This window comes from Coloeus monedula (genome assembly GCF_965178545.1).
Source record: "Coloeus monedula genome assembly, chromosome: 31".
In the NCBI taxonomy this organism is placed as follows: Eukaryota; Metazoa; Chordata; class Aves; order Passeriformes; family Corvidae; genus Coloeus; species Coloeus monedula.
Genome location: NC_138811.1, coordinates 1,186,675 through 1,200,300, shown reverse-complemented (window position 1 = coordinate 1,200,300; position 13,626 = coordinate 1,186,675). Strand labels below are relative to the sequence as shown.

At 58.7% G+C, this 13,626-nt stretch overlaps 1 protein-coding gene across 1 annotated transcript in view; it reads right to left on the bottom strand.

The window, feature by feature from the left end:
• Positions 1 to 1,494: 1,494 nt before the first annotated feature.
• Positions 1,495 to 13,626, bottom strand: part of DSN1 (DSN1 component of MIS12 kinetochore complex) — a 31,442-nt gene continuing 19,310 nt past the window's right edge. Inside the window, exons 8-11 of the mRNA XM_082299312.1 lie at positions 2,122 to 2,193; positions 1,886 to 2,033; positions 1,708 to 1,795; positions 1,495 to 1,621 (exon numbers count right to left, since the gene is read on the bottom strand). Of these exons, the coding sequence (XP_082155438.1) occupies positions 1,530 to 1,621; positions 1,708 to 1,795; positions 1,886 to 2,033; positions 2,122 to 2,193 (400 nt within the window). The 3' untranslated portion in view covers positions 1,495 to 1,529. The remainder of the gene's footprint in view (positions 1,622 to 1,707; positions 1,796 to 1,885; positions 2,034 to 2,121; positions 2,194 to 13,626) is intronic.

The window sequence follows — 13,626 nt, the reverse complement described above, 5'->3', positions numbered from 1 at the left end:
CGGAGCCAGGTGTCCCCTCACGGTGCCAGGTGTCCCTTGGCAGTGCCAGGTGTCCCCTCACGGGGCCAGGTGTCCCCACACGGTGCCAGGTGTCCCCTCACGGGGCCAGGTGTCCCTTGGCAGTGCCAGGTGTCCCCTCACGGTACCAGGTGTCCCCTCACGGTGCCAGGTGTCCCTTGGCAGGGCCAGGTGTCCCCTCATGGTGCCAGGTGTCCCCACACGGGGCCAGGTGTCCCCTCACGGTACCAGGTGTCCCCTCATGGTGCCAGGTGTCCCCACACGGGGCCAGGTGTCCCCTCACCGGGCCAGGTGTCCCTTGGCAGGGCCAGGTGTCCCCTCATGGTGCCAGGTGTCCCCTCACGGAGCCAGGTGTCCCCTCACGGTGCCAGGTGTCCCCACACGGGGCCAGGTGTCCCTTGGCAGGGCCAGGTGTCCCCTCACGGTGCCAGGTGTCCCCACACGGGGCCAGGTGTCCCCTCACGGAGCCAGGTGTCCCTTCACAGGGCCAGGTGTCCCCTCACGGTGCCAGGTGTCCCCTCACGGGGCCAGGTGTCCCTTGGCAGGGCCAGGTGTCCCCAGGCAGTGCCAGGTGTCCCCTCACGGTGCCAGGTGTCCCCAGGCAGTGCCAGGTGTCCCCTCACGGTGCCAGGTGTCCCCTCATGGTGCCAGGTGTCCCCTCACGGGGCCAGGTGTCCCCTCACGGTACCAGGTGTCCCCAGGCGGTGCCAGGTGTCCCCACGGGTCCCCAAGTCCCGGTGCTGGCAGAGTGCCCACGGCCGGACTGTGCCCCCTGTCCCTGACCTGTTCCCGCAGGGGGACACTGAGGGGACAAAGTGGGGGGACACTGAGGGGAAAAAGAGGACATGGGGGACATTGAGGGGACACGGAGGGACAGAGGGGACACGGGGAGGACACGGAGGGGACAGAAGGGACACGGAAGGGACACGGAAGGGACACGGGGGACACTGAGGGGACACGGGGAGACAGAGAGGACACGGAGGGGACTGAGGGGACACTGAGGGGACTACGCTCATTCCCCTCCCCCCACTTCCCACCCTCACATTCAGCCACGCTGCGATTGGCTGATCCTTTTGATTGACACACCCGCGGACCAATCGGAAGCATCGGGCTAGTACCACCTTCGCGCAGAACCCCGCTGCGATTGGCTACTGGTTTTGATTGGCACACAGACAAACCAATAGAATGCGAAAACCGCTCAAACACGGAAGGCCGGGCGCGCCAAGGACCATGAGGGTCCCACGTCCACTCAGCCATAATCTGATTGGCTGACGGCGCTGATTGACACAGGTAGGAGCCAATAAAAACCGAGAAGCCGCCAAAGCCCCGGGAATGAACCGGAAGAGTCCCACAGCCCCCGCCCCATTCGCACTGCGATTGGCTGAGGCCTCTGAGTGACACACATAAGGACCAATCAGAACCGAGCACCGCCCAAAGCCGGAAGCACCGCTTGGAAAACAAAACCGGCAAGATTTTTGAGGGAAAACCGGGAGATTTTGGGATCGTTTTTATTATTCCCCCTCCGCCGGCAGCGCCCTTTGGGGCTTCCTCTCCAGCAGCCTCCGCACGGGGGATTCCTGCAGCTTCCGGAACGCCCTGGAGGCTGAAAAAAAAAAGCAGAGAAAACCAACAATTTAAAAATCCATCCATTCCCGATTTCCCCGTTTTTGCCCCCAAATCCCCGCTCACCCAGCTGCTCCGAGAGACCCCTCAGGAAGCCGCTGCTCTCCTCGCCGAACCCCATCACCAACTTGGCCGCCTGCTGCACCTCCTCCACCTGCGGGGGGGTTCCCAAAAATCCCCATCACCCCAAAAAAAAGCGCAAAATCCCCAAATCCGGGGGTTTTTCCCCCAAACTAAAACTCACCAGGAGGAGCAGGGATTTCAGGAGCGGGCCCTGCTGGGCCAGGATTTGGCCGTAGTCGGGTTTGGAGCGCAGGATTTGGAGGATTTGGGGGCTGGGGGTGGCGGGGGGCGGCTGCGGGAGGCTCCCGGCTCGGAGCAGCTCCAGCTCCCTGCGGGAAAGTGGCGGATTTGGGGCGTTCCGGCCCAAAATCGGGGCGGTTTTGGGGGTTTTTTTGGGGGAGGGTTACGGATCCTCACCTGGAGGCCTCCTGGGAGCGGCGGCGGTGCCGCTGCAGGAGCAGCTCCCAGGCCTGGAGCTCCCGGGAGAAGCTGCGGGGACGGGGCGGTCACGGGGGAGCCCAAAATCCCCGGGTGTGACCCCAAAATCCCCGGGTGTGACCCCAAAATCCCCAAGTGTGACCCCAAAATCCCGGGTGTGACCCCAAAATCCCCGGGTGTGACCCCAAAATCCCCCGGGTGTGACCCCAAAATCCCCCAGGTGTGACCCCAAAATCCGGGTGTGACCCCAAAATCCCCAAGTGTGACCCCAAAATCCCCCAGTGTGACCCCAAAATCCCCCAAGTGTGACCCCAAAATCCCCCGGGTGTGACCCCAAAATCCCCCAAGTGTGACCCCAAAATCCCCAAGTGTGACCCCAAAATCCCCGGGTGTGACCCCAAAATCCCCCAGGTGTGACCCCAAAATCCCCCCGGGTGTGACCCCAAAATCCCCGGGTGTGACCCCAAAATCCCCCAGTGTGACCCCAAAATCCTCGGGTGTGACCCCAAAATCCCCCGGGTGTGACCCCAAAATCCCCGGGTGTGACCCCAAAATCCCGGGTGTGACCCCAAAATCCTCAGGTGTGACCCCAAAATCCCCCGGGTGTGACCCCAAAATCCCCAAGTGTGACCCCAAAATCCCCCGGGTGTGACCCCAAAATCCCCAAGTGTGACCCCAAAATCCCCAGGTGTGACCCCAAAATCCCCCGGGTGTGACCCCAAAATCCCTCAGGTGTGACCCCAAAATCCGGGTGTGACCCCAAAATCCCCGGGTGTGACCCCAAAATCCCCAAGTGTGACCCCAAAATCCCCGGGTGTGACCCCAAAATCCTCCAGGTGTGACCCCAAAATCCCCGGGTGTGACCCCAAAATCCCCCGGGTGTGACCCCAAAATCCCCAGGTGTGACCCCAAAATCCCCGGGTGTGACCCCAAAATCCGGGTGTGACCCCAAAATCCCCCGGGTGTGACCCCAAAATCCCCGGGTGTGACCCCAAAATCCCCAGGTGTGACCCCAAAATCCTCCGGGTGTGACCCCAAAATCCGGGTGTGACCCCAAAATCCCCAAGTGTGACCCCAAAATCCTCCGGGTGTGACCCCAAAATCCCCGGGTGTGACCCCAAAATCCCCCGGGTGTGACCCCAAAATCCCCCAGGTGTGACCCCAAAATCCGGGTGTGACCCCAAAATCCCCAAGTGTGACCCCAAAATCCCCCAGTGTGACCCCAAAATCCCCCAAGTGTGACCCCAAAATCCCCCGGGTGTGACCCCAAAATCCCCCAAGTGTGACCCCAAAATCCCCAAGTGTGACCCCAAAATCCCCGGGTGTGACCCCAAAATCCCCCAGGTGTGACCCCAAAATCCCCCCGGGTGTGACCCCAAAATCCTCGGGTGTGACCCCAAAATCCCCCGGGTGTGACCCCAAAATCCCCGGGTGTGACCCCAAAATCCCCAAGTGTGACCCCAAAATCCCCAGGTGTGACCCCAAAATCCCCCCGGGTGTGACCCCAAAATCCTCAGGTGTGACCCCAAAATCCCCCGGGTGTGACCCCAAAATCCCCAAGTGTGACCCCAAAATCCCCCGGGTGTGACCCCAAAATCCCCAAGTGTGACCCCAAAATCCCCAGGTGTGACCCCAAAATCCCCAAGTGTGACCCCAAAATCCTCAGGTGTGACCCCAAAATCCCCAAGTGTGACCCCAAAATCCCCGGGTGTGACCCCAAAATCCGGGTGTGACCCCAAAATCCCCGGGTGTGACCCCAAAATCCCCAAGTGTGACCCCAAAATCCCCGGGTGTGACCCCAAAATCCCCAGGTGTGACCCCAAAATCCCCCAAGTGTGACCCCAAAATCCTCGGGTGTGACCCCAAAATCCCCAAGTGTGACCCCAAAATCCGGGTGTGACCCCAAAATCCCCAGGTGTGACCCCAAAATCCCCCAGGTGTGACCCCAAAATCCCCGGGTGTGACCCCAAAATCCCCGGGTGTGACCCCAAAATCCCCCAGGTGTGACCCCAAAATCCCCAAGTGTGACCCCAAAATCCCCCAGTGTGACCCCAAAATCCCCCCGGGTGTGACCCCAAAATCCCCAAGTGTGACCCCAAAATCCCCAAGTGTGACCCCAAAATCCCCCGGGTGTGACCCCAAAATCCCCGGGTGTGACCCCAAAATCCCCAAGTGTGACCCCAAAATCCCCGGGTGTGACCCCAAAATCCCCCGGGTGTGACCCCAAAATCCCCAGGTGTGACCCCAAAATCCCGGGTGTGACCCCAAAATCCCCCGGGTGTGACCCCAAAATCCTCCGGGTGTGACCCCAAAATCCTCAGGTGTGACCCCAAAATCCCCAAGTGTGACCCCAAAATCCCGGGTGTGACCCCAAAATCCCCCAAGTGTGACCCCAAAATCCCCAAGTGTGACCCCAAAATCCTCAGGTGTGACCCCAAAATCCCCAAGTGTGACCCCAAAATCCCCAAGTGTGACCCCAAAATCCGGGTGTGACCCCAAAATCCCCAAGTGTGACCCCAAAATCCCCAAGTGTGACCCCAAAATCCCCGGGTGTGACCCCAAAATCCCCCGGGTGTGACCCCAAAATCCGGGTGTGACCCCAAAATCCCCGGGTGTGACCCCAAAATCCCCAAGTGTGACCCCAAAATCCCCCGGGTGTGACCCCAAAATCCGGGTGTGACCCCAAAATCCCCGGGTGTGACCCCAAAATCCCCAAGTGTGACCCCAAAATCCCCAAGTGTGACCCCAAAATCCGGGTGTGACCCCAAAATCCCCAAGTGTGACCCCAAAATCCTCCGGGTGTGACCCCAAAATCCCCCAAATGTGACCCCAAAATCCCCAGGTGTGACCCCAAAATCCCCCAGGTGTGACCCCAAAATCCCCCAGGTGTGACCCCAAAATCCTCCAGGTGTGACCCCAAAATCCCCAGGTGTGACCCCAAAATCCCCGGGTGTGACCCCAAAATCCCCAGGTTTGACCCCAAAATCCCCCAGGTGTGACCCCAAAATCCCCAGGTGTGACCCCAAAATCCCCCAGGTGTGACCCCAAAATCCGGGTGTGACCCCAAAATCCCCAGGTTTGACCCCAAAATCCCCAAGTGTGACCCCAAAATCCCCAGGTGTGACCCCAAAATCCCCAAGTGTGACCCCAAAATCCCCAAGTGTGACCCCAAAATCCGGGTGTGACCCCAAAATCCCCAAGTGTGACCCCAAAATCCGGGTGTGACCCCAAAATCCGGGTGTGACCCCAAAATCCCCGGGTGTGACCCCAAAATCCCCAAGTGTGACCCCAAAATCCGGGTGTGACCCCAAAATCCCCAAGTGTGACCCCAAAATCCCCAGGTGTGACCCCAAAATCCTCCAGGTGTGACCCCAAAATCCCCAAGTCTGACCCCAAAATCCCCAAGTGTGACCCCAAAATCCCCAAGTGTGACCCCAAAATCCCCGGGTGTGACCCCAAAATCCCCAAGTGTGACCCCAAAATCCTCCGGGTGTGACCCCAAAATCCCCGGGTGTGACCCCAAAATCCCCAAGTGTGACCCCAAAATCCTCCGGGTGTGACCCCAAAATCCCCCAGGTGTGACCCCAAAATCCGGGTGTGACCCCAAAATCCCCCAAGTGTGACCCCAAAATCCCCAAGTGTGACCCCAAAATCCCCGGTGTGACCCCAAAATCCCCAAGTGTGACCCCAAAATCCTCCGGTGTGACCCCAAAATCCCCAAGTGTGACCCCAAAATCCTCCGGGTGTGACCCCAAAATCCCCGGGTGTGACCCCAAAATCCCCAAGTGTGACCCCAAAATCCCCAGGTGTGACCCCAAAATCCCCCAGGTGTGACCCCAAAATCCCCAAGTGTGACCCCAAAATCCCCGGGTGTGACCCCAAAATCCCCAAGTGTGACCCCAAAATCCCCAAGTGTGACCCCAAAATCCCCGGTGTGACCCCAAAATCCCCAAGTGTGACCCCAAAATCCTCCGGTGTGACCCCAAAATCCCCAAGTGTGACCCCAAAATCCTCCGGGTGTGACCCCAAAATCCCCGGGTGTGACCCCAAAATCCCCCAAGTGTGACCCCAAAATCCCCGGGTGTGACCCCAAAATCCCCAAGTGTGACCCCAAAATCCTCAGGTGTGACCCCAAAATCCCCAGGTGTGACCCCAAAATCCCCCGGGTGTGACCCCAAAATCCCCAAGTGTGACCCCAAAATCCCCGGGTGTGACCCCAAAATCCCCCCGGGTGTGACCCCAAAATCCCCAGGTGTGACCCCAAAATCCCCAAGTGTGACCCCAAAATCCCCAAGTGTGACCCCAAAATCCCCAGGTGTGACCCCAAAATCCCCGGGTGTGACCCCAAAATCCCCAGGTGTGACCCCAAAATCTCCGGGTGTGACCCCAAAATCCCCAAGTGTGACCCCAAAATCCTCCGGGTGTGACCCCAAAATCCCCAGGTGTGACCCCAAAATCCGGGTGTGACCCCAAAATCCGGGTGTGACCCCAAAATCCTCAGGTGTGACCCCAAAATCTCCGGGTGTGACCCCAAAATCCCCAAGTGTGACCCCAAAATCCTCCGGGTGTGACCCCAAAATCCCCAGGTGTGACCCCAAAATCCGGGTGTGACCCCAAAATCCTCAAGTGTGACCCCAAAATCCCCGGGTGTGACCCCAAAATCCCCAAGTGTGACCCCAAAATCCCCGGGTGTGACCCCAAAATCCGGGTGTGACCCCAAAATCCCCAAGTGTGACCCCAAAATCCCCGGGTGTGACCCCAAAATCCCCAAGTGTGACCCCAAAATCCCCAGGTGTGACCCCAAAATCCGGGTGTGACCCCAAAATCCCCAAGTGTGACCCCAAAATCCCCCAAGTGTGACCCCAAAATCCCCAGGTGTGACCCCAAAATCCCCGGGTGTGACCCCAAAATCCGGGTGTGACCCCAAAATCCCCCAGGTGTGACCCCAAAATCCCCGGGTGTGACCCCAAAATCCGGGTGTGACCCCAAAATCCCCAGGTGTGACCCCAAAATGCCCCGGGTGTGACCCCAAAATCCCCAAGTGTGACCCCAAAATCCTCCGGGTGTGACCCCAAAATCCCCAGGTGTGACCCCAAAATCCGGGTGTGACCCCAAAATCCTCAAGTGTGACCCCAAAATCCCCGGGTGTGACCCCAAAATCCCCAAGTGTGACCCCAAAATCCCCGGGTGTGACCCCAAAATCCGGGTGTGACCCCAAAATCCCCAAGTGTGACCCCAAAATCCCCGGGTGTGACCCCAAAATCCCCAAGTGTGACCCCAAAATCCCCCAAGTGTGACCCCAAAATCCCCAGGTGTGACCCCAAAATCCCGGGTGTGACCCCAAAATCCCCAAGTGTGACCCCAAAATCCCCCAGGTGTGACCCCAAAATGCCCCGGGTGTGACCCCAAAATCCCCGGGTGTGACCCCAAAATCCCCCAAGTGTGACCCCAAAATCCCCAGGTGTGACCCCAAAATCCCCCCGGGTGTGACCCCAAAATCCTCCGGGTGTGACCCCAAAATCCCCGGGTGTGACCCCAAAATCCCCAAGTGTGACCCCAAAATCCGGGTGTGACCCCAAAATCCCCAAGTGTGACCCCAAAATCCCGGGTGTGACCCCAAAATCCCCAAGTGTGACCCCAAAATCCCCCGGTGTGACCCCAAAATCCCCAAGTGTGACCCCAAAATCCCCCAGGTGTGACCCCAAAATCCCCGGGTGTGACCCCAAAATCCCCAAGTGTGACCCCAAAATCCCCAGGTGTGACCCCAAAATCCCCGAGTGTGACCCCAAAATCCCCCGGGTGTGACCCCAAAATCCCCCAAGTGTGACCCCAAAATCCCCAGGTGTGACCCCAAAATCCCCGAGTGTGACCCCAAAATCCCCCGGGTGTGACCCCAAAATCCCGGGTGTGGCCCCAAAATCCCCAGGTGTGACCCCAAAATCCCCCGGTGTGACCCCAAAATCCCCAAGTGTGACCCCAAAATCCCCAGGTGTGACCCCAAAATCCCCAGGTGTGACCCCAAAATCCTCAGGTGTGACCCCAAAATCCCCGGGTGTGACCCCAAAATCCTCAGGTGTGACCCCAAAATCCCCAGGTGTGACCCCAAAATCCCCGGGTGTGACCCCAAAATCCCCAAGTGTGACCCCAAAATCCCCAGGTGTGACCCCAAAATCCCCCAAGTGTGACCCCAAAATCCCCAGGTGTGACCCCAAAATCCCCGGGTGTGACCCCAAAATCCCCCGGGTGTGACCCCAAAATCCCCAAGTGTGACCCCAAAATCCCAGGTGTGACCCCAAAATCCCCGGGTGTGACCCCAAAATCCCCAGGTGTGACCCCAAAATCCTCAGGTGTGACCCCAAAATCCCCAAGTGTGACCCCAAAATCCCCGGGTGTGACCCCAAAATCCCCCGGGTGTAACCCCAAAATCCCCCAGGTGTGACCCCAAAATCCTCCGGGTGTGACCCCAAAATCCCCCAGGTGTGACCCCAAAATCCCCAGGTGTGACCCCAAAATCCCGGGTGTGACCCCAAAATCCCCCAGTGTGACCCCAAAATCCCCGGGTGTGACCCCAAAATCCCCGGGTGTGACCCCAAAATCCCGGGTGTGACCCCAAAATCCCCAAGTGTGACCCCAAAATCCCCGGGTGTGACCCCAAAATCCCCAGGTGTGACCCCAAAATCCTCAAGTGTGACCCCAAAATCCCCCGGGTGTGACCCCAAAATCCCCAAGTGTGACCCCAAAATCCCCAAGTGTGACCCCAAAATCCCCGGGTGTGACCCCAAAATCCCCAAGTGTGACCCCAAAATCCCCAGGTGTGACCCCAAAATCCCCCGGGTGTGACCCCAAAATCCTCAGGTGTGACCCCAAAATCCGGGTGTGACCCCAAAATCCCCAGGTGTGACCCCAAAATCCCCCGGGTGTGACCCCAAAATCCTCAGGTGTGACCCCAAAATCCGGGTGTGACCCCAAAATCCCCGGGTGTGACCCCAAAATCCTCCGGGTGTGACCCCAAAATCCCCCGGGTGTGACCCCAAAATCCCCAAGTGTGACCCCAAAATCCCCCGGGTGTGACCCCAAAATCCCCAAGTGTGACCCCAAAATCCCCGGGTGTGACCCCAAAATCCCCCAAGTGTGACCCCAAAATCCCCGGGTGTGACCCCAAAATCCGGGTGTGACCCCAAAATCCCCAGGTGTGACCCCAAAATCCCCGGGTGTGACCCCAAAATCCCCCAGGTGTGACCCCAAAATCCCCAAGTGTGACCCCAAAATCCCCAGGTGTGACCCCAAAATCCCCGGGTGTGACCCCAAAATCCCCCAAATGTGACCCCAAAATCCCCAAATGGGACCCCAAAATCCTCAGGTGTGACCCCAAAATCCCCAAGTGTGACCCCAAAATCCCCAGGTGTGACCCCAAAATCCCCAAGTGTGACCCCAAAATCCCCGGGTGTGACCCCAAAATCCCCAAGTGTGACCCCAAAATCCCCGGGTGTGACCCCAAAATCCCCAAGTGTGACCCCAAAATCCCCAGGTGTGACCCCAAAATCCCCAAGTGTGACCCCAAAATCCCCGGGTGTGACCCCAAAATCCCCCAAGTGTGACCCCAAAATCCTCCGGGTGTGACCCCAAAATCCCCAGGTGTGACCCCAAAATCCCCGGGTGTGACCCCAAAATCCCCAAGTGTGACCCCAAAATCCTCCGGGTGTGACCCCAAAATCCCCAGGTGTGACCCCAAAATCCCCGGGTGTGACCCCAAAATCCCCAAGTGTGACCCCAAAATCCTCCGGGTGTGACCCCAAAATCCCCAGGTGTGACCCCAAAATCCCCGGGTGTGACCCCAAAATCCCCAAGTGTGACCCCAAAATCCTCCGGGTGTGACCCCAAAATCCCCAAGTGTGACCCCAAAATCCCCGGGTGTGACCCCAAAATCCCCGGGTGTGACCCCAAAATCCCCGGGTGTGACCCCAAAATCTGGGTGTGACCCCAAAATCCGGGTGTGACCCCAAAATCCCCAAGTGTGACCCCAAAATCCCCGGGTGTGACCCCAAAATCCCCAAGTGTGACCCCAAAATCCCCAGGTGTGACCCCAAAATCCCCCAGGTGTGACCCCAAAATCCCCGGGTGTGACCCCAAAATCCCCCAGGTGTGACCCCAAAATCCCCGGGTGTGACCCCAAAATCCTCTGGGTGTGACCCCAAAATCCCCCGGGTGTGACCCCAAAATCCCCAAGTGTGACCCCAAAATCCGGGTGTGACCCCAAAATCCCCAGGTGTGACCCCAAAATCCCCGGGTGTGACCCCAAAATCTGGGTGTGACCCCAAAATCCCCGGGTGTGACCCCAAAATCCCCAGGTGTGACCCCAAAATCCCCCAGTGTGACCCCAAAATCCCCAGGTGTGACCCCAAAATCCCCGGGTGTGACCCCAAAATCCTCTGGGTGTGACCCCAAAATCCCCGGGTGTGACCCCAAAATCCGGGTGTGACCCCAAAATCCCCAGGTGTGACCCCAAAATCCCCGGGTGTGACCCCAAAATCTGGGTGTGACCCCAAAATCCCCGGGTGTGACCCCAAAATCCCCAGGTGTGACCCCAAAATCCCCCGGGTGTGACCCCAAAATCCCCGAGTGTGACCCCAAAATCCCCGGGTGTGACCCCAAAATCCCCGAGTGTGACCCCAAAATCCCCGGGTGTGACCCCAAAATCCCCCGGGTGTGACCCCAAAATCCCCGAGTGTGACCCCAAAATCCCCAAGTGTGACCCCAAAATCCGGGTGTGACCCCAAAATCCCCAAGTGTGACCCCAAAATCCCCAAGTGTGACCCCAAAATCCCCCGGGTGTGACCCCAAAATCCCCAGGTGTGACCCCAAAATCCCCCGGGTGTGACCCCAAAATCCCCAAGTGTGACCCCAAAATCCGGGTGTGACCCCAAAATCCCCAAGTGTGACCCCAAAATCCCCAAGTGTGACCCCAAAATCCCCCGGGTGTGACCCCAAAATCCCCAGGTGTGACCCCAAAATCCCCGGGTGTGACCCCAAAATCCCCGGGTGTAACCCCAAAATCCCCGGGTGTGACCCCAAAATCCCCCGGGTGTGACCCCAAAATCCGGGTGTGACCCCAAAATCCCCAAGTGTGACCCCAAAATCCCCGGGTGTGACCCCAAAATCCCCCAGGTGTGACCCCAAAATCCCCAAGTGTGACCCCAAAATCCCCAGGTGTGACCCCAAAATCCCCCGGGTGTGACCCCAAAATCCCCAGGTGTGACCCCAAAATCCCCCGGGTGTGACCCCAAAATCCCCAAGTGTGACCCCAAAATCCCCCGGGTGTGACCCCAAAATCCCCGAGTGTGACCCCAAAATCCCCAAGTGTGACCCCAAAATCCGGGTGTGACCCCAAAATCCCCAAGTGTGACCCCAAAATCCCCAAGTGTGACCCCAAAATCCCCGGGTGTGACCCCAAAATCCCCAGGTGTGACCCCAAAATCCCCCGGGTGTGACCCCAAAATCCCCGAGTGTGACCCCAAAATCCCCAAGTGTGACCCCAAAATCCGGGTGTGACCCCAAAATCCCCAAGTGTGACCCCAAAATCCCCAAGTGTGACCCCAAAATCCCCCGGGTGTGACCCCAAAATCCCCGGGTGTGACCCCAAAATCCCCAAGTGTGACCCCAAAATCCGGGTGTGACCCCAAAATCCCCGGGTGTGACCCCAAAATCCGGGTGTGACCCCAAAATCCCCGGGTGTGACCCCAAAATCCCCAAGTGTGACCCCAAAATCCCCAGGTGTGACCCCAAAATCCCGGGTGTGACCCCAAAATCCCCGGGTGTGACCCCAAAATCCCCAGGTGTGACCCCAAAATCCCCAGGTGTGACCCCAAAATCCCCCGGTGTGACCCCAAAATCCCGGGTGTGACCCCAAAATCCCCAGGTGTGACCCCAAAATCCCCGGGTGTGACCCCAAAATCCGGGTGTGACCCCAAAATCCCCAGTGTGACCCCAAAATCCCCAAGTGTGACCCCAAAATCCCCGGGTGTGACCCCAAAATCCCCAGTGTGACCCCAAAATCCTCAGGTGTGACCCCAAAATCCTCCGGGTGTGACCCCAAAATCCGGGTGTGACCCCAAAATCCCCAAGTGTGACCCCAAAATCCTCCGGGTCTGACCCCAAAATCCCCAAGTGTGACCCCAAAATCCCCCGGGTGTGACCCCAAAATCCCCGGGTGTGACCCCAAAATCCCCCGGGTGTGACCCCAAAATCCTCAGGTGTGACCCCAAAATCCCCAGGTGTGACCCCAAAATCCGGGTGTGACCCCAAAATCCCCAAGTGTGACCCCAAAATCCCCAAGTGTGACCCCAAAATCCCCCAGGTGTGACCCCAAAATCCCCCGGGTGTGACCCCAAAATCTGGGTGTGACCCCAAAATCCCCAGGTGTGACCCCAAAATCCGGGTGTGACCCCAAAATCCCCGGGTGTGACCCCAAAATCCCCAAGTGTGACCCCAAAATCCCCAAGTGTGACCCCAAAATCCCCCAGGTGTGACCCCAAAATCCGGGTGTGACCCCAAAATCCCCAAGTGTGACCCCAAAATCCGGGTGTGACCCCAAAATCCCCCAGGTGTGACCCCAAAATCTGGGTGTGACCCCAAAATCCCCAGGTGTGACCCCAAAATCCGGGTGTGACCCCAAAATCCCCAAGTGTGACCCCAAAATCCCGGGTGTGACCCCAAAATCCCCGGTGTGACCCCAAAATCCCCAGGTTTGACCCCAAAATCCCCAAGTGTGACCCCAAAATCCCCCAGGTGTGACCCCAAAATCCCCAAGTGTGACCCCAAAATCCCCCGGGTGTGACCCCAAAATCCCCCAAGTGTGACCCCAAAATCCCCAGGTGTGACCCCAAAATCCGGGTGTGACCCCAAAATCCCCAAGTGTGACCCCAAAATCCCGGGTGTGACCCCAAAATCCCCGGGTGTGACCCCAAAATCCCCCGGGTGTGACCCCAAAATCCCGGGTGTGACCCCAAAATCCCCCGGGTGTGACCCCAAAATCCCCAAGTGTGACCCCAAAATCCCCGGGTGTGACCCCAAAATCCCCAGGTGTGACCCCAAAATCCCCCGGGTGTGACCCCAAAATCCCCAAGTGTGACCCCAAAATCCTCAGGTGTGACCCCAAAATCCGGGTGTGACCCCAAAATCCCCGGGTGTGACCCCAAAATCCGGGTGTGACCCCAAAATCCCCAGGTGTGACCCCAAAATCCGGGTGTGACCCCAAAATCCCCGGGTGTGACCCCAAAATCCTCCGGGTGTGACCCCAAAATCCCCCGGGTGTGACCCCAAAATCCCCAAGTGTGACCCCAAAATCCCCGGGTGTGACCCCAAAATCCGGGTGTGACCCCAAAATCCCCCGGTGTGACCCCAAAATCCCGGGTGTGACCCCAAAATCCCCGGGTGTGACCCCAAAATCCCCCAAGTGTGACCCCAAAATCCCCGGGTGTGACCCCA